Source organism: Calypte anna, chromosome 1 (genome assembly GCF_003957555.1).
Source record: "Calypte anna isolate BGI_N300 chromosome 1, bCalAnn1_v1.p, whole genome shotgun sequence".
Classification (NCBI taxonomy): domain Eukaryota; kingdom Metazoa; phylum Chordata; class Aves; order Apodiformes; family Trochilidae; genus Calypte; species Calypte anna.
Genome location: NC_044244.1, coordinates 108,129,546 through 108,156,997, shown reverse-complemented (window position 1 = coordinate 108,156,997; position 27,452 = coordinate 108,129,546). Strand labels below are relative to the sequence as shown.

The window sequence follows — 27,452 nt, the reverse complement described above, 5'->3', positions numbered from 1 at the left end:
TAGCTTCTTCTAATTCAAATAGTCAGCTGATTATTATGGACTTCTTAACCTGAGACCTTGATATGAAGAACTGTGAAGAACACATAAAGCAGTAATTCTAACAATTGTGTTAAAAAGTGTGACTTCAGATACCTGAGAACTGAATTGCATTAATCTGAAGGGGTAAAGCAGTAGGTGATTAAAAAGCAACACAGGCTACTTGGTCTCTCTGAGCTTGTTCCAATTCATGTAGTGTTGTCACTGCTTGCTCTTAGCATGCTGTCACAGTCCTGCTCCTTTTCTGACCTCTTTTACATTATCACAAAAATGAGACCTCTGTATTTAGGGAAACTCAGCTATAGCAGCTCCTCCTTGGGTGTCTGTTTCCAGCAGTATCATAAATAAGATTTTTCATTACAGGATCAGTCAGTGAGCAGAGTGACATATTAGAGCTGAATGCTTTTTATTAACTTGGATGATATTTTAGATTTAGGTTGTACTTTTCAAAGCACTGTTCATCAATCCTGAAGGTGGGTGTAACAAGCATCGCACAATTTATAGATAGGGAATATGTAACATGTGTCTGGCAGGCAAGTCAGTAGCAGGTCAAAATTAACTTAAATACTGTCATAGGTGTATCTATAAATGCAAATATGCATTTGTTTTCTGTGCATGAAGATACGGCCAAAACTTTACACCTGTGCATTAAGTAATGCCATTGTACAGCAACTCTGATTGGATATAACAGCTGATAAAAGTTAGGATGAACTTGGAGAGGGTTTGTTTTATTTTTTTTACCCCTTGAATGATCTCCCTTTCTCATGTGACAAACTCTGCCTGATCCATCTCCACTTCAAAATTGTGAAAATACTGTTGGAAGTGCTTCTCTCCAGCCAAATGTTTGACGAAGGGCTGTTGCCTGTCAGGTCAGGCATGTTCTTTGTCAGACTGAATATTGAAAATCCTCAAAGATTCATGCTGCAGCCTGTCTGTGCAACCTATTCTAGTGCTGCTGTACCATTCTAATGAATATTTTTTTCTGGATGTACAGCCTGAACCTCTCAAGCTGCAATTAATGTCTCTTGCTGCTTTATTATATGTCTGGCACTACAAAGAGGTGTTTGGCTCCATCATTCTTTTAACTTCTAAATAGTTATGGTTTGTTAAGTCACTCCTTTGCCTCCTCTTTGCCAAACTGATTGAACCCAATTTCCTTACCCTCCTCTTCAGCTGTGTTGTGTACTCATAGCTTCGTGGTTGTTTTCCAAGGAATCTGAACTAGCAGTTCCTTGCATAAGCTGGTCTGCTTTCCCAAACTCTGCTGTTTCCCTTCTCATCCTTCCTCCAGATATAATTGTGGTTGCTATAGCCAATGCTGCTGTCTGCGACCAAAGAGAAAACAAGTTCTTCCCTGTCCATGAGCAGTAAATGAATAAGAATTTATGACCTGTTTGTGTGCCCAATGTGGAAACAAAACTAAAATCTTTTTAGACTTTTGGACTAAATTATATGTGCCCTATGCAGAAGACTTGTTTATTGAGCACTACCTTTTTTGTTCTCTTCCTTCACTCTTTTTTCACGATTCTTTCCTTTGCACTTGGAATTTTAAAACATGCCACGAATAAAAAGAGTTAGCTAATTTCTATCCAAACTTGCCATCTAGTGGCATATTACAGGTTGCAGGCAATATATGAAAGATACTTTTGCAATGTATACTGTATAGTTAACACCAAAATTATAGGTTTTTAAATGTTGTTTTTCCAGGGATTTTTTGTAAATGATAATTTTTCTGTACTTGTATGTGTAGTGGTTGTTTCAATGTCTTTTGCTTTAGCCATGACTTGCTTCCAGAATATTGTGTAAAATGAAGTTGCAACTTGTGTGCAAAAACTACAATTAGTAATGAAGAGAGAACATATTAAAGCACATAAAGAGTATGTAATAGTTGAGCATTCTAACAAGTATTTTTCTCCATTTGTCATATTCTAGACAGATCTTCTTGCTTTCCTAGAGAGCGAGGAGATACCAGAATTGTACATGACAAGTGAATAATTTGAGGAAATACTTAAGCTTGTTGAAGATTAGACTGAGTCAGTAATACTGGAAATGGAGGAAACTGTCCTGCAAACTCTAGTTCCCTTGAACTTTATGTTTTAGGAACTAAAAAACTGAAGAACTTCCTTGCTTTTGCCTTGCATTTTCTACTTCATTAATGCAGATTTTTTTTTTGTAATTTATTTTTGGATAGCTTTTTCTTTCTGAACTGTAAGCATCAACTTACAGTAAAGTGGTACTCTGTTCAATGTGATTTCCTTGAGTTTTTTTTCTTCCCCATCCCCTTTCTTCCATTACATCTTCTGAACTTTCATCAGACCTATTTTCTATTACATTATGGACGTCAAATTAAACCATCTCAACTTAATGATATGAATAAGTACCTTATCTTGTCTTTTCTACTGTCTACAATTCCTGAACAGCATCTTTTTGTGTCATTGTTTTGATGTTCTTAATAATCCCACCAAACCTATTATGCTGATTAATATGAACTTGATTATTTGGACTTTCAGGTGGACTTGTCTGCTCTCTATGTCTTGGATGGTGCCTTTCATAATGTAATTTTTATCTGTTTCTAAAGGGGTGGATTGAAATACTTTCTTTCCTCAGGATTCCCATTTTGAAGTTTTTTGTTTACAGTTTGTATGATTATCATGTTGTTTAAAATTACCTTGCTACACAGGTTAAAAAAGCCAGTAAAATGTCAGCAGAAATCACACTAGCTTTCTAAAAAGCAGTGTTTTGTAGGACTATTACTTTAATATCTTTAAAGCCACAAAACCGGTTAAATTTTGACTTTAGGAGTCTTGCATTTCATATGTGTTATTCATTAATTTTGTAAGAGTTTATATATAATAAAAACTGGGGGATGGTTTAATGTATGAAAAAATAAGCAAAGGTATAATTAACTTACACAATTTCATTTGATTGTTGTTTTCTTTTCTTTGAAAAAAGGCTTGGAAAGGCAGAGTTATGAGTAATGCACTTTTTTGCCTTTAGCGTATGTGAAAAAAATTGAGGGTGGAATGTAGGGGACTTGGGAAGAAATATTTAAAACTTGACAGCAATTGCACTGAAAATTACATACTTAAGTCTTATCACTCAAGAAAAATACATTGGGAACAGGCTAGTCAGGCTTTTATAGAAGTCATACATTGGCTGCATGTGGCTTAGCCAGACTAGATTTATGCTGCTGATAGTGTTCTAAATCAGGCAGAGATTTCCAGCTGTGCTGTATTCAGGTGGGAGATAGGATGAGTTGGAGGCTGTACTGAATAAGCATTGAATTTCATTTTAGCTGTTGAATATCTTTCTCAACAGCAGAAATTATATCACATTGTTACCACTGATGGCCTAACAATATTTAAGTTACTTCTCAGTGGAAAGTGAAAATGTCAGATTGAGGTGCCAAAATAGAAAACATGATTTGATAAATTTTTTGTGTGTATTGCAGTTCTCAAATAATGTTACTGATGCAATTAATTCCCATATCTTGGACTTTAGGTGTTACTTTTTTGACTTCTGTGTTTCTTTTGTTCATCTGGCTTTTTCTTAAAATGCCTGCAGGTTCTTCCTTGGCTAGTCTCACTGCTGTTGGTGTTGAATGATCACTGTGATAGTGTGTGCTTTTTATTCCTGATCACCTTTCTTATAGATAGAGTATAAGGTAGGGGGACTGGAAGGTAACTGCACTTGAGGCAAATCTTTCACTATTCTTTTTGCCCTAAGGCTTGTAAGTATGATTTGCTTCAGTACACATATATAGACATGGTAAAGTTCTTTTAACTGGGAAAAATACATATTATATTGATACCGTGCTACAACTACAGTTAAGGTGGTGTTTGAACCAAGAGCAAGATAGTATGGTTATATGTCTGTTATGTATGGCTACACAGTATAGTTATAGCAGGTTACCTGCTGGTTAAAAGTTTAGTTAAATACATGTAACTTGTTGGTGCTAAAGAGATAAGTATTTACACCTGTTTTCTTTTCCTCTTTCCTTGATCTGGTGTAAAGCAGTTAAGCAAATTTTAGACTTGTACATGGTGTGAAAAAAATTTCTGTGCTTATGTGGTGTAGGGTGAACTTAAAAGTGTTGAAACAAATGGTGATCACTATAATCCTGTTGTCTGGCATCCATATGTTCAGTGGCAGCTTCAAGCATAGAGGTCTGATTTTTTCTGCAGCTTTGCCTTTAAATGCTCAAATATTGACTCTTTCACATTTCCATCTTAAAGGATAATTTTTCAGACATAAATGCTAGGATGATATTTTATTGCCATACTTTTCAGCACAGCATCATCTAGGTTTCAGAATAAGAATTCACTTCTTGAACAATGAGAGATATTTGTCAGAAGAGTAATTATTTCCATTAGGAAGTGTATTTCACCCACATATTTGCTTATCTGAAGCCTCTTAAACTTGAGTGCTAACTCTTCAGGCTGTGTTAGGCTGAGTCACTTTTTTCCATGTCATTCAAATGGATGGCAGCCAAATGATGAAATTTAATGAGGCTTCATTACTTTGACTCAGCTAGTAACAATGTTTTAAACAGTATGTTCCTCCAGAATAGTAATAAACAGTACAGAGGTATTGGCTGAAGCTTGAAGATGAACTTTTAAATAATAATTACAATTGAACATACCTCTTGAATTTCAAACTTTATTTTAAAGGACACTTTGAGAATACTGCACTCACAAGGGAATGCAGAGTGAAGACAACTTTGTGTATTTGATTGTGCTGTAGTACTGAGTTATTCAGAAATCAGTTGGACCAAATTTATGTCTTGAGCAACAGTTTTGGTTCTGTAGTGGCATTGTCTGTTTTTAAATTCCATGTCTGTTATGCCAGCAAACAGAGTATCAAGTTACTTTATCTTGAATAAATCTTTCTTTGAGGATGGGAAATTTGAACTCTCTGTTAACAGTATAATGAACCTAGATTTCAGGGTACATTTTGAGACAATTGTTTCTCAAATTTTTCCATGCATAATAATGTGTATTGTAGAACTTGAGATTCAACTTGTGAAACTTCAGAGGGCTTTTTTTATAAATGTCCAGCACTAAAATCATACATAGTTACACTGAAACTCAATTACCTTGTTTTTACTGCTATCCAAGTTTTGATGCTTAAAAGGGAACCAAAAATGTATAAGCTACAAAATGGGAGACTTGCTTATTTTCTTCTGTCATTCTCAAATTGTAAGCATTGATCCTGCTTCTTCAGCCACTAAAGCAAGAGTCCTTCAGAAGTATTCATTCTTGAATGGAAATTTGCTCTTTGCTGTAGCTCAGGAGAAACCAAATAGCTGAGAAAAATATCAAATGAGAAGCACACCACATGAGAGATCTGAAAGGATTCTGTTGATCACTGATAAATAGTTTGCGTCTAACATTTTTTCTTAATGCATTATATGTATCCTTTCAAACCAATAGTGTGTTGTTGCAAGAAATCTTTGTCCTTGAGAGCTTTGCCAATTTTTCTCTTGACTAGGAATGAAAGTATCCTTTGTGGCAAAGTAGTTTCAGGGAAAAAAAAATAGATACAGCAGTGAAAATGCATCCGTACCATTAAAAATATGTATTTGCTGGAACAGCTTATTCTTTTTGAGAAATGGATTTAATGCATGCCATGTGTGAAACTTTTTGCTATTAGAAGCTGTTTCTACTAGGCTGATTAAACAATGCAGTGCATTTGGTAAACCATTTGTATCCTGAAAGCTAGTATGTTTTTTCTCTTGAATGGCTTTCTGAAGAATTTATCTGTAAAACTTAAACCATGGGCTGATAACAAAGTACTATCAATTAAAAAATATTTGTAATTTAACTCCATGTGTTTAGGTTGATGTTTCTTTTTTGGTTTCTTGTTTCTTCCCATAATAAATACAAAGTTATTTGTTGGCTTACATGCTTGGGTTTTTTTGTGTGTGTGAAGGAAGGGTAGGTTTGCGATTGTTTGTTTTGTGTTCTCTATTGTATTTCGATTTGTATTCTTATATTTTTTTCTATGTAACAAAATTTGGATACCCAGAGGGGTCACCCCTGGTCATAAACCAAGACGATGCCAATGTTTCTGTCATTCAGTGAAAAGCTCTTTGTATGCATGTCTGTATTCTAATAGTAGGCCCAACTGTAGGCTGAAGTTTAAGCATGTGGTTCTGAAAAGAATCACCATCTGCTTCAGACCACTCTTGGTCAGAGGAAAGCAGACCTAACACCAGAGAGCTTATGCCACTCTGAGGTGTGAGCCCCTGCAGATCCCTATATATTATATAATAGGAATATTAGTATATATATTCCTATATGTTATATATATGAAATTGTATATCCATAGATATATGATTACTGTATGTATGTCTTTCATACTTCTCAGCCTTCTCTTATTCTGTATATCTTTATTAGTGCAATTTCCTAATAGATCTGCTAGTTCTTTGGTAATTTTTTAAAACTTTTATGTTCCAAATATTTTATAGAGTTAAAAGCTTAAAAGAAGCTGCATTACTATAGTGAATTTTAAAATGTACATGCTTATCAAAGGTAGTTATATGCCAAGGCATCCTGACAATCTTGTCTGGCAATGGAGATGCTGGTTAGTGGGACTGCTATCCTGCTTGGACAGTGCCCTGACAGAGACATCCACTGTCTTCTCCCTTCCAGCTGGCCTGGCAAGCAGTAGTAAAGAGGCAGAAGCTTGTGAGGGACTGAGTGTGTTGGTGTGAGGTGAAAAAGGGTGTAATGGTAGGGGATGAGATATGGGAGCTTGGCTAGACGGGATGAAGTGATACAAGCTCTGTGTATAACTGCATAGGTGATCTTAAGGAGAGCTGCAACAGTAACAGGTGCCAGGCAGCAAATCTACAGTTCTTTCCCCTAGACGGAAGAGGTGATGAGAGCATGACAAGAGAAGTACACTGCTCTCCCAGTAAGAACATCAGTATGATATGGAACTAGCTCCTTCCTCTGAAAACACCTTCCCACATACCAGATAAGGGAGGAGCACAGGGAAGGGCAGTGCTTTGTGAATTTTCAAGTCTCTTAAATGGAGCTTTTCCTGGTCTCATTTCCAGAAGCAGGAGCAATCCTCTTTCTCCAGAGGCTAAAGAGTGTCTTTTCTTGGCTCTCTTGAGATACAATGACCTTGTTTGGATCAGTGAGGGTCATTACATTAACATTTGACTTGAAAATGTTTTCTTTTTTTAAGAAAAACTTTTGCGTATGCTGCTGAGAGGGATTTAGCTGGCCCTGTTGAGAAGATGGAGAGATAAGAGAAGGTGTGGAAGAAAACAGAAATAGTAATAATGACTGTATGTAGAAGGCATGGAGAAGAAGATGATGCAGTTAAGCCATGAGACGCAGTTACAGGAAATGAGGCTTTCCTGGCTCTCTGCTCAGTGGCTACTTTTAAAAACAAATCTTAAAGTGCAAGATTACTATGAAACAAAACTATAAAGTTTTTTACTAATTTTTGAGACAAAATCGAAATGTTCAATAGAGATTGTTTTAACTGGGTGCTAACTTGGAAGTGTAGTCTCAGGATCTGGCTGACAGCTGAGCTTTTTTCATGCTGTCTCCTATAAGTATCAGGAGGCAAAGTTATCCCTTAATTCATTCGCTCATTAAAGTTTCTTCAGATTTCTTCCAATGTTTATTGAAGAAAGACAGGCATGCTGCAGGTATTTTCAGTGAATTAATTTGCCAGCTCTATGAATCTTCTGCATTGATCAGCATCTCTGCCCAGCTGAGTTAGACCAATGTTGGCATTATATTAAAATCACTGTGAATCTCTATTGCTTTCAAGAGCTGGATGCAGTTGTGGCTTTTTACACAGCTCCTTTAGTGAGGGAAGGTGTCTTACCACTGGGGGTCACTTATGAGCTGGATTTAGAGTGCACAGTAAACCAAAAAATAAGGAGGGATGGAAAAAATTTATGCAGTGTGTTGTATATAGATTTCCATTAAAATATCTTTGCATGTTTTCAGTGACTGCCCTGTATATTATTTCTTCAATTTTAAAATGTTGTTTTAAATTCCATGGGAATCGACTGTATATAGTGTCAAAATACAGTAAAACATTTTCAGTTAAGAAATCTTGATGGGAGATGAAGGGGACTCCAAGTGTGGAGCCAAGTAATTCCAGGTGGTTGCTAAAGCTACCTTTTTCTTTTCTGTTGTTTATCTTCAGGGAATATTTACCATATATTTGGGGCAGGGGTAAAGAGAAATCTGGCAAACATTCCCATTATTTTTTACTTCTCTAGTTAAAAGCATGTTTTCCTTCTTGCATAATAGCAGCAAGTATGCTGCTATGCTAACCATGAATCACATTTGTAGGCACATAATAATGAATAGATGCTTAGGTTGTGTTATGGTTTGTAAACAACTTTTTGACTATATATTGATTCAATAAGCATTTTTGACAGTCATTTGGAAAATGGAAGAAGCTTTGAGGAATGAAAGCAAATATTTTGTTTATAGCAATCTCCATAATAAGGGTCTTTAAGCTGCTGTGAGTTAATGCCTTTTGTACTGAGTAGTGTTTAATCTTATTCTAGGGCTAGCTCTGATATGGAATTATTATGTGCTGGCATCTGACCAAAGTGCAACTCATTGAAGTATATTCTATCATGTTTCAAGGCTTGCTTCAAGTCAGTGTGCATGATACTTTGCAACAGCTTTCTTCAGTAGGCATGTTCTTTCTGTACTATAAGGAATGGAAAATTTTATTATCCCTTCAGAATTGCTTATGTAATGTATACTTGAAACATTTGTGAGCTTGATGTTCATGTCTTCTGCTAATGTCTCAGTCCTGAAATGACAGAGAATAACATGAGGGCTGAGTACTCGTTATGAGTGTAGGTTGCTCAGCAAGACAGCATTGCTAGCCAGTGTGAGGCTGAGTTTTCTTAGTCTCTGTCTTGGAGTTTGTAATAGGGATTGCAACAGAAAAAGTAAAATCCACAGTGGCAGACTAATCCAAATTAATTTTGGCTTTGTGTCTAACACAGGCATACATAGTATCATGTGAAGTCTGTAATTAAGGTAATTGGTCTTGGGTTTAGTTTCAGCACTCAAAAGTTGTAACTGATAAACCTTTTAGAGTCAGGGTTCAGGGTACTGCCTTTGAGCAGATGGGTGACTTTAGATAGCAAGAATCCATAACTTGTGAAAAACGCTCTGGAGATCCATGGCAATTTGGCATCAGTTCATTTACTATGACCTCACTGGTAAAGATCTGACAACAGTGGAGTATTTCCAAACATAAAAAACTTTAGGATTCTCTGACTGTCAGTGGGGCCTGTGGCTAATTTATGTAAGTGAGACTGGGAGAATGAGAACAGGCTTGGCATCAGCTGGAGTCCTGTGAGATACTATCATGTTACCATTGCTCAGAAATGACGATACATTTCCACAATGAGTAATCATGATGGTTATCTAATAGTTTAATTAGGGCTTCTTTTGTATCTCTACTTTTAAACAAATTATGGCTAGATGATATAAGATTATAAATTTTAATTAAAGGGAAAAGTTGAATAAAAATATATGACTACGAAGAAAAGGAAGTGTCTCCTTATATTAAAAAAAAGAAAACCTGAAAACTTCAGCATTTTTTGACAGTACATTTACTGCATTAAAGTCCTGAATATATCAAAGAATATATTTTTTGACAACATTTTTGACAATTCAGTTACACATTAAGGTTATCAGAAAATACATTTCTATGACACAAAACTCATTTTTTAAGTTTATCAAACTGAATTTATTCTGGAAAATGAAAATGGCAGTATAATTAGAGTTAGACATTCCAATATTCTCAAAGTTTGTTCTTGAACAAGGCTAAGACTGCAAACAAATTATCAAGCTTAATTTGTGTCAGGAGTTGGTAGGGAATGGACTGTCTTAGATGTTTTTTATTTATCATTTGACAGTTGATTTTAAGAAATGATTTGGGGTTTCTGACATGTTGAGGAAATCCTTAAATTCCAGGTGCAGGGGGAATGGAATTTGGCATGTGACTATGTTGCCGACATGATGCAGTTCTTATGGTGAAAACTGACTAAAAACCAGCTGTTAGCTAAATTGGAAAGTTTGCTGTAGTTTCTGTTGCAACTTTTTTGTGAAAGCTTTTTTTATTTGGGTTTTAGTCAGTCTTCACAACTAGTAGAATATGTTCCAGTTCAGTAAAGCACTGTACTCAGTTACTTGACTATTGTAGTGGTGACACTAATTACAAAGGATTTATATGAATATTGAAGCAGAGTTTTGTCAGCAGAAAAAAAATCAAAATAAACCTTGTTCTGTCTCTTTACGTGGTATGTGTATTTTTCTTCTGCCAGTAGAAGTATCTTCAGTAAAAGTGCTGTATAGCTAAATCCATCAGGGCAACTTGTATTATTACAGTCATATTATACAGAGCTGTGCATTGCAGGATTACATGATTTAATTTTAAGAACTTCAGCTTGTCACCATTTTATCTGTGCCAGCATTTTCCTGTGAAGCACTAGAGGACCTACAACAGTGATGAAGTTCTGCACTTAAGTATGGCACTATGTCTACATATACTTGCAAGTCTGTGTATATGTGTGTTATTTTTTTTTAAGTCTATATAATCTTATTTTATTACCCTTAGTGGCAACTTCAAGTTTTAGAAATATAGTGTTCTTTCTTTCCTCTTCCTAAATAAATGTAAGATATAGTAGAAATTATGAAAGTAATACTGGCCCAGGGAAGATGAGTGACCCTGGAGAACAATTCCGGCACTGAGAAAAGTTGAGACTGAGTTATTAATCTAGCATGTAAATTGGAGCATGCTCCTTGACTGATGAATGTAAGAACTTTTTTGAGAGAGACCTCAGGAAGAAAAACTAGTGGATCTAGTCTGGTACCAGATGAAAGAGAAGACTAACACTGTGTGAGAGGAGGAGAGAGGGGAATGGGGTAGCAGCTGAAGAGGAAGAGGTAAGGAGGAAGACAGATCTTATAGAAAAAACCTGTATTATTGTATTTTAAAGCATTTCCTACAGTTGCTAGTTACTGTAATGCATATCTAAAAATGTTTAGCTATAAAAGCTGTGTTGCTTAGGAGTGATCATTTTACTAGGATGTAAGATATGGGACAACATGATTATATGGCTTGCTTTTTGGAGAATCACTTTCCTTATCTAATTTATATTGTTTCTCAAGTGTGTACTGAATCTTACCGTTGGACTTGAATATTTGAAGTATTAATTCAGAAAGCATTTCAAAATCTTTAATTTGAAAAAGCTGAATAAATGTCTAATTAAAATAATGGTTAAACAAAGCCTTAGCAGGATCAGTATTGAGGAGACTATTAAAGTCTGTCCCTACTTCTTTTAACATGGTTGAGAATCCCTACTGCAGTTAAAGACAAGTAATGGTCTTTAAAAAATTGCAGTTTTTGTAGGTGGTGACAAGTAAGATTTGAAGACAGAAAAGTAGGTCATTTAATAACTCAAGTCATTGGAAGTGAGTACACAGACAGTCTCAAAACCTTCAGACAAACAGTCTCTTCTCCAGATTTTGCTCCCCTTTTTGCTCTTTGATGTAGACTGACTATAAAGTAAATACCATGTTTTAAGAACATCAGAGAGAGAATACAAATGAAGATAACGTGATTTTTATTTGCATAGGTCCAAATGTGAAGGGAAATTACAGATATAATGTATACTGAATACTATGCATGTGCTTCATTTTTTAATCTTTCTTGATGTTACATTTGCAACAAAGGAGTTGGTCAAATTATTTGTAACTTACCTTTGAACTGATGAAGTAGGTCGTAACTTCAGTATAAAAATTTATCTTGTTCTCATTAAAAAAATTATTTGAAAGAGCAATATTCAGTTGGAGAAAGCAGATCAACTTCTCTGCTATAAAGAACCATACCTGGATACTCTACCTATCGTAGATAGGTACTCTTTTAGGATATAAGATAATTCCTAAAATAGAGTTTTTAGTAATTGAAAAATATGTTAAGATCCTCTGAGTTTTAAGATGGAGAGAACTGTGTTGTGGGAACATGTCTCAACATTTCCATGTAGTCAAAATCAATGAAAATTAACTCCAGGATGTATTTCTAAAATTCTTTTGCAAGACAAGGAAAAATAATTGTAATTTTTCAATGCAGAATCATCAAGTTTTGAATTAACCCCCCCAACAAATGACACATTTTGACTTTAGAACTCATTACATGAAGTAAGCAATTATCCATGCATTTTTCTGGTCTGGAAGATATACTTTTTTCTTTCTAAAATGAAGTTGTTGATACTACAATTAGCTCATGTCCCACAGCTACCTGACAGGAATAGCAGCTGCAGAGATAAACGATTTGTTAGTTCTCTGTTTTTCAACTGCATTTTACATGTTGGTGTACTAGTACTATATGTTATCTGATGGCAAAGAAAATACAGTAGCTGGAAAAAAAAGCTAATTCTTATTTCTTGCTTCCTATAGAGAGAGGGGCACTTTCCCAGAATTACCGTAAGTGGTATGAGCTGCAAATTACCAAAACTATTTGAGTTGCATTTTTGAATTCCTGAGGTTTTGTTAGAAATACCTGAGAACATTTATAGTTGTAATTTTGTCTTTACAATAATTCTGTCCTTGCTTTAAAAAAGAGTAGTTGGTATCAGGAATGTTTTGAACTGAGTTCAAAAGATTTCTTGTCTTTTAAGGAAGAACACTGGAGCTGTGAGGCATGTGGTCTTAGGTTCACAAATCCTTATGTTGTAGATTGGTAGAAGAGGAGCTAACGACCTTATGCCCACTGTGTTCCCTTATTCATCTGCTGCTGCCCAGTGCTGGAGAAAAGGCACAGCTTTAAAGGGGCTCATTTTACTGATATGGGTGCTGTGCTGTCCGTGTATTCATATGGTTTGAGCAGTAGCTGCTTTTGCCAGATCTTCCCTGTTCTGCAAAGTGTTAGTTATTTTTTTCATTTGAAAGACAAGTTCATCAGCTCTTGCAATTATGGGAAGCTTTTCCTTCTGTCTGTTGTAGCTGTAGGAAACGTTTTGAAGCAACGATGGTTGCTTTGGTGTTTCAGTCAAATGAATATGCATGAAGAACTAGTGATGATTTGGGTGTGCTTTTGTTATCTTTGCATCAACCATTTCCTTTGGAAGCTGTGAGTAGGCTTCAGTCTTCTCTAAATGCTTTCAAGCTCTCTTTTTGGTACTATGTGATCTACTTTTTCTAGTGATGGTCCCCAGTCATCCAGGAATAGCAAGTTAGACATGTTTAAACTGCAGTAAATCTTACTACAGTTAGGCTATCCTCATTGCTCCACCAAAACCAATTTCTCCATCTCTTCAAAGGTGCTCTTTCCTCTTAGGAGCATAGGAAAATTTCCTGGTAGAATGTTACTTTCACAGCCACTGTCACATTCCTTTTATATAATAAGACTAACTTGGCAAACTGAAAGTACACATCAAACTTTTAAGTCAAAACTGTGTAATAATTTATGTGTTCTCAGTCTCCTGTTCCCCTAGCTATTATATTCCAGAAGCAGAGACCCAAATTGTCCCCATTTAATTAAGAATAAATTAATCACTAGGTGTCACAGTCTGGGTAGACAGACTTAGTCTGTAGTTTGAGTTCATTAGGTTGGATAGAACTGTTTAGGAAATGCATTTTAAACCCTTTTTTTCACATTTTAGTACCGATTGAAGTAATCCCTGTAACTTTTACCACAAGATAATTTGTGTCAGTTAACCAGTTTGTGTCAAAGTTAACCTCTTGGTTTGGAACTATTAATTAAGTGCTTTCAGCAAAGGTGGTTTGTATTTAATCAGTTAAAAGTTGATCTTTGGAGTGGATATGTGCAGAGCAGTTTTTCAGTCTTTCAAAGTTCATGCTTCAGTCTGTCTACATTCTTGACTTTTAAGAGGGTAGTCTGGGTAGGATGTTATACTCCTAGCCCTCATTTCTTTAAGTCCCTTTTGCCTGGATTTTGGCTACTTTTGTTTTTAGTGTTATAGCAGGGTTTAAAATTTCCAATTATACTACTTCCTATGGTCAGTCAGGAGGTAGGAAAGACACAATAAAGTCATATGCCTTATGAGCTGGAATCCCCTTTCACTGCCTTCTGAGCTGGAATGAAAAATTACATTAAGCTCTACTGTTGCTCTACTTAAAAGCTCTTATACCTTGTCAGAAATTTGGGGCTTGTACTGCAGCCACGAACCTTTGCAAAAGACTACATTACTGCCCATAGGCAGCAAGCATTTACTGTTTACATAATTTGCAATAAGCTTGTATTTAGTTGTCCCCTCCAGACTGGTGTCCCAGAGACATTTTCTTAACTTGGGTTAATACTGCATTTAAATGGAAAAAAGTCTAAAAAATGAAGCTATTATCTTTTTCAGTTGTGCTATGCAGTAGAATCTTAAAACAGTGCAAGAACGTGTCTCTGAGCATTGTGGTTAGGTTTGATTAAATGAGGTCTCTTTGGGATACATTCTTCAAGACATGTTACAATTTACATTAATGAGTATTGCAAAAATTTTTTTTCGTAGATTGGGTCTTCCCTCAACTCTTTTAACAGTAATAGAATAGAAATATCCCTAAGCACAGAAACAGGTGGTTATCCTCAGAGAAAAGTCAAGGGAATCCGAAGTCCTTCAGAATAAAGAATGTGCCATTGTCCAAAATGCTCCTGAATGACTGTATTTGCTTCTCTTGAGCAGTTCACATTCGCTGCCCTGATCTCAAGCCTGCACTTCCTCGCTTCTTTGAGTGCCTTGTTTCCCAAAGTCACTCCAGAAGCCCTGAATTTTAGTCATGAGCTTTGACTTGTGCCGTGTTGTCTGCAATACTGTCTGTAAGTGATCTTTTTGGAGTAGGGGCTAATGGTGCTTAGGACTTAGGTGAACTCAGCCTTGGGCTAGCTAAGGGGTTTGTCTCGGTAAGTGTTCGGCTGTATCACTTGTGAGGCTGAAGTGTGATGTATATCTACCTTTAAAAGAAAAAATTATGTTTGGTTTCCCCCCCCCCCATTTCCTCGCTGACTATTACAGAAACGGTTGGCTCTGAAGGTAGTTCTTGAAGCTGCATGTTTATCCAGACCCTTAACAGCTACAGGAAGGTGTAGTGTATAATTTGCTTACTATCTTCGTGTTATTTCTCTCAGGAAAAAAAAAATAAATTACTTCTTTTGTCTTGAGGAAGGTTTCAGTCTCAGCAGATGGCAGGTAAATATTAAATCTGAAAGAGCTGAAAAAAAGAGAGAAGAATTACAGAGTGTTATAAAACACGCAGCTCGGATAACTCCAAATGTGGTTTGTGTCATTGACTTTTGCAGCCTGGTGTGATAGCACATGGATCTGAATACTGTGTTTTTCCCAACATTTTGTAAGAAAAATTCAGTAATTTGTGACAAAATGAATATTATTTGGGCTTCCTTCAGAGTTTCTTGATTTGATACCAAAATTTTACATTGCTGTGTACATAGGTGGCATATTTTTGAAACATGAAACTTAACTTTTCTGATACAATCCACTAAATAAGTAATCCTAGGCTCTCATGCTAACATTTTGGGTTTTTTAGGATCCTGGTTTAGCAAAGGAGATTTTGTTTACAGTGAAAGTTAGCAGTTGTTATCGTAATGTGTTTTTTTTATCTTCAGAGTGTGTGTTCTATAAATAACGTACCAAGTATGTTCTTGTCATTATAAAGTAGTTCCCAAGAAATTCTTCCTCTCTAGGATGTTTCTTTAAGTTGGTTTTGTGGGTTTTGTTTGTTTGTTTGTTTTTTAATTTTATTTTTTGGGGTTTTTTTTGTTTGTTTGTTTGTTTTTTATTTATAAATGGTTATATCACCCTAAACTACTTTTAGAAAGGATTATAAAGCATATGATGTTGAACATTACCTGTGAATGTTAGGGACATAACTATATTGGAGTCTCTGAGTTCTGGTACCTGTGAATATACGTTGTGGTTTCACCCTGATATTTTTAGCTCAAAAACCCCTGCAGCGTGACAGAATTGGGCCTTCTTGTACAGAAAAGGCAAAAATGAGGTACAGATGAAATCTTGTTTGGGTTTAAAGTATGGTTCCAGTGCTAGCAGAAGAATCTTTGGCTCGTGTTATGAACTCTAAAAGCACTCAACTCTCTATGTACATAAACCTGCTGAAAAGCAAAACAAACCTGATGGAAAACCTTAAGCTAATTATGTATTATCAGTGCTAAGAAAAAATATTTTGTTACATTTTATTTACTTAATTAATTCTACTACTAATTCCGAGATTTTCAAGTAACAATTTTATCCTCTTTTAAGAAAAAAAAAATTTAAAATTTGGTACCAAATAATAATACTATTATGTGATAGCTGTTTAATGGAGCCAGTTTTACCATCTGAATATATTGCATCTAATTTATTGCCCTATTAGTTGAGAACAAAATTCCTCTGTATTTTTTTCTAGTCAATACAGAATACTTATGAGAGCAATTTAAAATAAATGTATGCAGCATTTAGGGTTAGATTTATATCTTAATTTATTCTTCTAAACATGACTTTTGGTTTTTGTTTTAGTTTTAAAAAACACTTTAATATACATAATGTTCATGTTTCAGTGCCCAAGTGGAATGTCTTTTCCCTTCTGCCTGGTTTCTCTATACTTATTTTTAGCACAGTTGCACAAATGCTCAATCTACTGTACACTTTTCAAAAAACAGCTTTGTTACAAAGTAGGCGTCACAAACAACAAAATGCTCAAACCGTAATTTCTTACACCATTTTCTGGTAGGATAAATTAACACCTACTAGTCCTCTTACTTATCAGCCCTTTCTTTGCAGCACTCGTTTTGTGAAGTATTATGTAGTGATGTTATGTCAAAGTTAGACCTTGTTCTTATGGATCCTTTACCTCAAAGTCAGCTTTACCAATCTGTTGCAGCAAATGTACTCCATTTACTGTGCTGTGTTATGATACCAGTTTACCTTGTGTAGGTGGTCACATACTGTTTAATTTCTGAGATTAAGAGCTACAAACCACTAAATGAGATTTCATCTGGTAATTTTTAGTATCCTTTAGTTTAAACTAAAACTTCATTATGAATGCTTCCAAATGATTATAAATACAAGGAGGTTTTGATGCATACATTCTTTGTACCTCTTTTTTTTTTCTGTGCGTACATGAGCTCAAGTGTAGTTATATGGTTACGTGCAATTACAATTTCTTTAAAGTGTGCTTGGCTTAAAATATGATTAAATTGAATCCTTTACTGGTTCTTGACACGGCTGGGAATTTTGGAAAAGGTTTTGCCATCTGAATATGGGCTGTTGCATCCCAAAATTTTCAAGTAAGATTTGAAATAAGTTGGCAAGTGCTTGCAAAGGATTTAATAAACAGACGTTTAGTACACTATCTTGCTCTGCTACCTGCATCAGAAAACCTGGATTTTTATTTATTTTTTTTTCTAAACCGAATGCTGAGCCTGAGCCCTTTTTTTTTTTTTTTGTCAACTTGTTTAACGTGGTGTTGGTGCATTTGTGATGTATTGGAGGGGCACTCATTTCGCTGTTGTTGTATGTGAATATAGAACTAACTTATTCATTGTTAATAAAATATTTTAGAATATATTTAAATACAGCTTTGGGGTTTTTTTACCATGAAGCTCTGATTGAATTTTAAATAACGTCACTTTTTATTAGAAACCTCACACAGGTCTCAAAATCAGCACAAGCCACAGTAAATTAGTGCAACGTTACAAAATACTGCTTCAGCAAATTGAGGAGGTTTTGTTCAAGTAGACTTTTGGCCTTTCAGAATGGAATATGGTTCTCTTTCATATATAATGTGCTTTTTTTATATGCATGGACGGCTTCAGGTTTTGGTTTTGTTTTTTTTTTTAAGATACGCTTTCGGTTCTGGATGACGTTTAGCCTTTGACCCAGCCACTTTCTTACAATAAACAGTTTGTTGATGAGAGCAGCTGCTGGGAAGATTGCTTCCAGACTGCTCTGTTGCAGCTGAGTAAGAGAAGTCAAAGCCAGGATGCACCTTACTGCATTGCTTCGGCAGCGTCCTCGTTCCTCTGCTCAGCTTTGGTCTGCATTGCGGACGCTGCATGGGGCCTTGCACGGCAACGTGAGTCGTGTGGCTGTAGGCAGGGTCAGAAAATGCCAGTACTTCATAAGAACTGAGAAATTAAAACAAATGTGTTCTGCTTAGGGCAGTACACAGTCACTCTTTTTTTTCCTCCTGCTGTTCCACCCTTTTCAGAATTTTTGAGAAATTTTTTCGTATATGGCAGAAAAAAAGTGATTGCCTTGTTTCCTGCATTTGTTACACAGAACTGAATGACAGCGTGTTCCTTCTAGCAACTTAATATCTAGAGGTAACACTGTTCTAAAACCAACAGAGATCTACCGAAATTAAAAACTGGACACAAAGGACAGGTTTCATTTTCATTGCTAGTTGATTAATTTTTAAATCTTATTTTTAACATTATTTACTGCGTTCTTCTATCTGCAGAAGGTAACATCTGATATTAGTGAATTCTGACTTGGACCCTACAATCTGTTTTTTAGAGTGGATAACTTGCATATCATATAAATTAATTTTCCACCTACCAGCACTGCTTTTTAAAGCTAAATTTGATTTTGGATTCAAATTTAGGCACTAGTTTATGAGGAGTTACTGGATATGTAGACTGGGAATGGGTTGAAATCTAGGATGCTTCATGTTCACAGAAGTATAACTACAATAAAGAGGATAAGGATACTTTGTAACACTTTGTCAAAAATCTGTCCATTTTTTGGACAATGTATTCCAGGTACCAGTTGGCAGAGTGGACCTTCTTCTATATGACTGTTTCTACTTACCTCACTGGTGAAATGATACATTGTGTAACTGTTTATGTAACTTAATATTTGTTTTTAAAAACACTTAAGTGTGGAGTTAAAAATAAGGAACTTGGTCTCTGGAATGATCTTTCAGAAAAGAGCTTTTTCTGCCTCTCATGAGAAAGTGAACTGCAGACTGAAGTAACTGCCCAAACCTCTAGAGACTCCTAAAAATCCTGTTGGTTGTGAACTAAAAAAGTTACCAAACCCTGCTATCTTTCTAAATGCCTTTCCATATTTTATACAATCAACTCACTGTATCTGGCTTTAGGAAATATGAAAATATTATTAATAATGTAAAACTGATTTGGTAGTTATATCTTGAGAATGCATAGCAAATATCATCCAAATAACTACAGAGGTTTATGAGAGCATGAAATCAGACTGCACCTCAGTTGCAGTACAATAAAAATTTTGTGAAGTTGCTCAGGGGGTGGAGAAAGGAAGGAGTGGAGAACTGGGGCTTTTGCTCCTTCCTGAGATTTTAATGCCATGAACTAAAAGAAAGAATCATGAAATAATGTCCCTCTCTGTGCTGAGTAGAGTAAGGTAGATGCACAGATTCTCCCCTTTCTTAGCCTATAGGAGTGACCTCAGTTAAAATACATCTTTCTACTAATAAAATAAGGAAAGCAAATTAAAATAATCTGAAGCTAGATTAAAATCAACCAGTGGGACTGTGAAGGGAAACCACCTATCTTGCTCAATTTTTATCTATTTCCTTTAACACAAGTTGAACTTTGGGATTAATTATCAGCAGTTAAGAGAAAAGATTTAAATATGCTTTATGAAAATGTATTAATCTGAATACTTTATATATTTCTAATGTAAATAGCTTTTGTATTTTACAGTTCTGTTTTATTCTTTTTCTTTCAGTTGCTCTAAAATCTATTTTCAGGCTTACACTTAAGTCTAAAAAGGCAACAATTCAGGACTCCAGACTTTGATGTGTAATTTAGTAATGCTATTACATATTAATGACACCTGAACAGTATTGAAATAATTATTACAACTATCTAATGAAATATATTAATCTGATTATCTAGTTAGAAACACTGGCCTTTACAGGCCAACCCAAAAAATGAGTCTGCTATCTACAGCTTTGCTAAGTCCCACTGAAGTAATAGAAGATGGCCACTACAGCTTAATTGCAAATATTGTCTTGGGATGGAAGAGCAGCCTTTCTCCCATCTTTGTGAGTGTTTTCTCTGGAAAAGGTTACAGCTGGCCTGTTCCTCATCCTCTTCCAGTTCCTCTCTCAAGGCTTTGATTGCAAAGAGATTGTCTTCTTTCCTCATCTGATCTACTGAGTATGGTTTTGGGTTTTTTCTCCCTTTTTTTTCATTCTTTTCCTAAATAGAAATACATTGTACTGGCTTTTCCACCCTTGTAAAAGAAAATAATACCTTTTAATGAGTGGTTGCAGTGCTAAACATAATATTTATAAATTTTTTTACAAAGCCTGAGTGAAAGGTAATATATACGTGCTGGAGTTTGAAAGCAATAAGGGTAGTGTATAACTTTAGGTTTTTTCTGTGTCTTCTGTATATTTACAGTAAGATTTTTTGGTGACATGTAACATTTATTTATTTTTAGCATTTTTCCATATTGACTGAGTATGAACATGGTTTGAAAATGGGGCTATGGTTGTGTTCTAAAACCGTCGTCTCCTTCAGATCTCCAAGTGCAGGATTATTACAGGAAGTAAAAATGGAGGCAGCATCAGAAACGCATTTTGTGTGCCTCATTAGACAGAGATGTCTGCCAAAACTTTGCCCTCTTGTGCTAATAGCTGACTTTTCCTGCTCCTGGCCTCCTAAGTTGCTAGCATTTGGGGCTGGACTTGCCACTCTGGATGTGTTTTTTGCTAGCACCAGCCTGCTGCTTGCTACCACATTGGACTTCACTTTGTTTCTATTGGATTCATGAGATGTTATGGAAGCTCTCCAGGGCTAATTTAACACCTTGAAACTTGTAGCACTGTTGAGCAGAGCTGAGTAATACAAGGAGGATCTATTTTTTGTGTATATGTATATGTGAGTGTTTATATCCTAAAGTTGAAATCAGATTCCAAATCCTGTGCAATCTTTATTAAAATATGCTCTTTTCTATCAGTGCTATTACAGAATTCATATGAAATACATACATTTAAGATCATAGCTGAACTGTATAACAGTCATTTGAAAACAGTTCAGAAAAAAAAAAATGATTAGCCATTTGGAGGTGTGATGTATATAAATGTGGTTATGCTCCAAATGGGTTATTTATGTGCTCTTCCAGAAGACTGGTACTTTATCCTTGTCTAATCTTCACTTGTTTGTAGTTAATAAACATAGGAAAGTATGTGATTTAACCAGTACATCAGTTAATAATATATGAATCAATACATCGACTGCAAACTTTTTTAAAGTACAGTGAAGCAAATTAATAGATGTAGTTAATTGGAAATTGTTATATTTTATGCAAAGGAAGGACTAAAATTGTTAAATCATATTTTAGCTTTGTATCCAGAAAGTGAATATACTATTACTTGGCCTGATTTACTCAACAATCAATAGTTAGAGTTATATTACAGTCATGATACTGAGTCATTGGTAGAGCACTGGTAGTTAAAATTGTCTCATTTTTCCTCCCAAGAAAAGAGAGACCTGACTGATGTATAGTGTTTGGTTTATAGCATTATATTTTTAGCTTTTATTTAGTTTTGCTTCCATATTTTTAATAGAAACCAAACTAATTTAGGCTGTGACTGAATTTTGTCTTAACAAAGAATTCCATTGATAAAGAGTGGAAGTTCTAGTGCCACATAGTTGGGTAGAAAAGAGCAGCTTCCCAATATGCCCAGTGGGAGACATACTTACAGGTACCTCTGTGTGTAAATTAACATACATACAAAAATAAGAAGATACATCAGAACTCTATATAGAAATAGAATGTAAGAATACAGTCTTGGATTTGGGATTATTTCGAACCATTATAACTGAAAGTTCATGTGCTTTCTCTGTAGGTCTCATTGGTTGATAGAGCCCAGGTGCAAATAAAATCATCTCCATCAGGAGCTGTAATTTTCTGGGGTTTTATACTACAACAGACCATATGCAGCTGGTTTTTGTCTCTCATGTCTCCGTCTTTTCTCCTTTTTCTTCAATCTCAAATTATTTGAAAAATAAAACTGATCTTAAACAGCACAACAAAACTTGTTACGTAGCAGTTTCTTCCCACACCTGACCAAACTCTTATAATCATAGAAAGCAGATGAGATGTTAAATCATGAACAAATAGAGCATTTACTCTTCCTCCTCTTCATTTAACCTTCAGTTCAACACCTTGCAATGTCAGATTTCCAGTCCTTGTTAATGACCCCTAATAAACCTTTGTGCTGCTCAGTGGAGGAGCTGAGGGTGGTGCAGTGGTTTAACTCACTATTTCTAGGAATTTTTGTGAATTAATATCCACTATGTTGCTTGCCCACTCGGAGACTTTTCATTTAGTGACCCTTTCAGTCTGACAATCAAAGTAGTTCCTGTTGATATAGTGCTTTTCTGCTTTTGATAATTTTTTTTTACAATGCTTCGAGAATATATGGTGCTTTTACCATTTTGAAATATGGGTAGAAAAATGTTCTCATTATAAATACTAAATTTGTAGTTGATTATTTTAACTGTGAAAAGATGATTAGCTCTCTTGTTGCCAAGCTGTCTGGTTGACATGATTTCATTCTTTCATTAAGGAAATGGACAGTATTAGTTCTTCAGGTGGACATCTAAAATTTGATTTGAAAAATGAATGATTTTATAGGAAATTAAATTTGTGTTGACTTATGTTTTCCTATCCAAAATGGATGCAGTAGTGATGAGTAACAATTTCAGAATATATTTATGCCACCCTAAAACAAGTATAGTTATTATATTTACAAAGTATGTTACTGACAACGTGTATTACAGGTTTTAGTAGGACTGTATGTGGAAGTAGCTACCAATAATGTTGTTGGTGCCTGAATATGTAACAGCCACAGCTTTTTTGATAGCATGCTCATTTAAAACTTGTAGCTGTGTGTTGTAGGATTTTAACAGTGGTCAGGGTAAGCAGCTGCCAGGAGTTTGGATATTTCCCTACCTTGTGTTGGATGCTTTGCTTGGTGTATTTGATGTGGTCCCAGAGATGTAGAAGTCCCCAGTCCCTGAACCAACACTTAAATGACCACCAGAGGTTGCTGCAGAACGGCAGACACAGCTGGGGATCAGGTTTTGAATTAAAAACTGAATCCTGGAATTAGTAAAAAATTGCACAGTTCAGGTTCTGATATGATTATATTTCTTTTGAATGGAGCTGAAGCAGAGGTTAACCCTGACTTCTTGTTGTTGTTTATTTCAGTATACAAAAATGTACTTCTCTGTATGCCAGGATAATTAATTGAGGGGACCAAAATGCACTGGTTCACCATCCGTGTTTTTGTAACTTTATGTGAAGGAGATTCTTACAGTAAAAATTAGCTTTTCTAGCATGTTACTTGGATATCACTTCAAACTTTGTTAAAAATGTAAAAACCATACTATTTAGGAATTTCTAAAAATAAGGTACTGTTTTTGATTATGTATTGCTCATGTTTATATTTTTGATCAGCTCAATAAACGTGTACATTTTGGGAAAAATTAGTTGCATAATTATACACATGTAACAGTTCTTAAATGGTTCAATATGTGTTAAAATCAAGAAAATTAAAACAAGAAGTAAACCTAAAACCTATAGGGGAAAAAATCACCTGAAAGAATATAATCAAGAGGATAAATGATAGAAATTGTGTGGAATATTTGAAATAATGTATCATACGTAAATATAAGCTATTTCAGTCTTTTCAGAAAGTAGGCTGTGACAAAAGTACACCAGACTTTCTGATGCACAGGATTGAGAACTTTACTGTTTATTTAGAATGTAATAATATTTTAAGCACTTTTATTTTTTAATTTAACATCTGTTTCTGTAAGTCTGTAAACCTGTCTTTATGTGAATCAAAATAATGCTTTTGTGTCTAGGACTTACATGCTCAATTATGTTAAGTGAATTTCTGTATTTGGAAAGCAACAGGAAAATGCACTTTCTGATTAAGCACAGTTTCCATGTCCTCCCTCACAAGAATGAAAGCTATATTTTTTAAAATATCAGTTGCAGCTAATAAGTTACACTGTGTGTGTAAAGCAAGTAGGATAGTGTGTAAAGAATTCAGCAGCAGTCTGCCAGAGCTATGATTTTACACTAAGTGAATGTACAAGTGCTTCATGCTGATCAAGTCAAAGAAATGTTCATAAAACCTTTAATGCCACGTCATCTTTTACCATGCACATGCCAAAAAAAAAAAAAAAATCTAAAGCTATTTATATTCAAGAAGTTAGGTGGAAAGAGTTTAGATAACTTACAGAAAAACAAGAAATCAGAAGTAATTTCTGTATAATTAAAATCTAACTGCTAAGTCACTCTTAGATTATGCTGAGAAGCTAGTGCCTGGTTGCATTTGGGAAGAGACTTCCTGTCTTCATGTTATGCTCTGGTACCCATTCTACATCTTGTCACACAAGAAGCAGTGTCCGTGTGAAGCTTGAGAATGTGTAGTTTCTGAGGATGGAAAATCCATAGAAAGCTGTTGGGGACCTAACCACTTTCCTCATTCCTTCTTCAGGTATAACAGAAGTAGTATTTGGAAAACTGGAGAAATTCCTTGGATAAATAATTATTTATAGGAAGTTTGCTCTTAATTGCAGTTTGTGGGGTTTAAAAGAGTTGGTCATGAGCTCAGCAGTGTCTTGTTCAGAGGCAAGAGAGCTTAGTCCTGTCTTCAGCACTCATAGGAAATGCTTGTATTGTGGTTCCCAGTTATGGCAGTAGTAGGAAGGAGAGGCATATATTTGATTAGAAGCTTTTTATTTAAAAGTTAAATCTATTCCTTTTAAAAATGTGAGGGCAAGTATAACAAGTACATTATTTTCAGTTGAACAGAGTATACAGGTTTCATGTGTCATATAAAAAACCACTGTCTCTAGGAGACCTCTTTGAAATCTAAGCTAAATACCTAGCAAAAGAAGTCTCAGCATCTGTTTTTGTGGGCTGCTAATGTATTGTTTCAACAAACATCTCTCAGTACAGAATTAGATATCTCCAGAAAGATTTCTGTGAGTGTGTAACACTTGTTTCAGGGTGTCAGCAGACAGGTAATAATCCCGGTAATTCATATCTTGATTTTATGTTTAAAAATATATATTTCTGAAGAACTTAAAATAATGTAGAGAAAAAAGTTTTGACGTGTAGATACATTAAATAAGGCATGTATATTTCACATTTTGAATCTTTTGCACAGAAATGCATATTAGCTGTGCCATTGACTTGGAGAAGGACAACAAAGCATACACACAACTGCATTTCATAGACTGGTGGTAGAATTTTCTTAGTTGTGTGCATTCTTGAGTTACATGCTCCTCTAGCTAGCTGAATAACAGACACATTTATCTATATTTGAGGTAATACTAGTGAGGCTTCTGTTAGCTGAGGGTATGAGACCTTTTAGCAGGTATTCCATTGAGAAATCAGTAAATGTTTTTCTTAGCTGCTACTTTATCCATTAAATTAAGTCCCAGCGATGGACTAAAGGGCTTCCAGCAAAGAAACTTAGCATGTTGAAAGACCTGCATAATACAGATGAATGTGTGCACTCCATCCTTCAGTATCTAGGAGAACCACTACAACCCTTGTTGTAGAGAAAGTTTAAGCCTAATGAGTCTGCAGAGGAGCATGGTCTCAAGTCTGGGAGAGAGCTCCAAGTACTCAGGCCAGGCTGGACTAGAAAAAGCAGCAGAAGTTTATCTTTGAAGAGGAAATGGAGTTAATTTTCCTGTTTTGAGGTAGATAATAATTGCTTGAATAGAAATGTTCTTGGATGAATGCTTGTATGTCTTCACATGTGGTGGTCTGTATTTCAATGCCTTATTTTATTTCCCTTGTCCACAGGAAATGCATCTTGCTTTTCTGAAATGGCTTGAGGGAAATGTGGATTCAGAAGGATTAAGGGCATCCAGCAAGATGTCTCTTAAATTTGTTTCATCCTACAAATCAAAAATGGAGATAACTCCATCTCTTGTCCCAGTCATCACTGAGATGGGAAGCTTCTCATCAGAACACTTCAACTTGAAGACATACCTACAAAATCTTCAAACAAAGAAGCTTGGAAAGATTGTTCTTTTTACTGAAGTTACCACAACAACAATGAATCTTCTAGATGGGTAAGACAGTGATCTAGACCATACCAAACAAGCTTTCTGATCTGGAATTCACTATTATAGTAATACACAATATTCAGAAAGTTATTTTCTTTTGGTTGTATACAAGCTAGCCAAAATAAACAAAAGCCAATTATACTCTAGATAAGACACAAAATAGAGATCTTGTTTTCACAGGATATTAATTGATAATGTATAAAACACTAATCTGTAAAGGGTGGAAAAATCTGAGTTTGACAGCTTTTTCCTTGGCAGTGGATTTTGGTCATGATTCCTCTTGCAAAGCGTGAACATCCCCATAGGAAAGTTTAAGGTATTAAATTTTGTGTTTAGGAGACCACATGCATTTTCTAGTAAAAAATATTTTCTGAAGTAGATATCTGACAAAATGGATCCCGGGTAGGTTGTGTCCTTAATTTTCTTCCTTTTACTGAAGATTTCACTAAAATGTTCTTTAGTCACTTGTTGGTTTTTTTTAAAATATCAGCTAGAGTGAATGAATTGTGGGATACCTCTGGGAAGGTAGGCCATTAGACTTTTGAATGGGATTAAGAATATGAAAATGACAGTTACTAAATCTCAGTTTGGAGTCCACGTACAAAGACTATACTGTTACCTTTTGTGAAAGAGTCTGGTGGAAAAAAACTCTCTTTGGAAAGTTGTTGCTCTTCAGGACAGATTCTTCTATGTGTGTTTCTGTCTGCAGCTTGACAGCTACTTTTGAGAAACTGTTAATTTATCTGCAGATATTGCAGATGAATTTTACTGTTGAAAATAACCTACGGAGCTTTGTTTTGGATTTATTTTTAATCAAAATCACCATTTAAATAATCTTGAATGTTGTAACTGATTAGTTAGCCAGCAATTAAACCAGTTTTAGTTCTCAACGAGAGCCTGAATTGTGAGATCAGTATGTTACAGAATATGCTTTCTTTAAGTAATAAAGGTTATTTCTTTTAGATACACGCAAATAAAATATGCCAACAAGGATGAGTTTTAACAGTATTAAAGTAAATCAGTTTGTAATCTTTCAGTTGACACTGTGGTAAAATTTATAAATCATAATTTGTGCTAAAATATTGTAATTCCAAACCATTTTCTGTGTGTGTGTATGTGATCATGTGCACACACATTAAAAAAATGTTTCTTTCAATTTTGCCCACATCTACATCCTTGTCCTGCAACTGATCTTGCAATGGCTTGTGAACATAGACAGACGTACTAGTTCAATAAAAGGCCACAATGGAAAGAGTTATTTTATAGAACCTTTTGTAGTATTTGCTTCTTAATTT

The 27,452-nt window shown here is 35.2% G+C and overlaps 1 protein-coding gene across 2 annotated transcripts in view; it reads left to right on the top strand.

Moving 5' to 3' along the window:
- The window catches only part of HLCS (holocarboxylase synthetase), a 112,378-nt gene that overhangs the window by 15,359 nt on the left and 69,567 nt on the right, over positions 1 to 27,452 (top strand). For both annotated transcript variants that reach the window (XM_030469506.1, XM_030469507.1), the window contains exon 6: positions 25,892 to 26,163. In XM_030469506.1, coding sequence (XP_030325366.1) covers positions 25,892 to 26,163 — 272 coding nt within the window. The remainder of the gene's footprint in view (positions 1 to 25,891; positions 26,164 to 27,452) is intronic.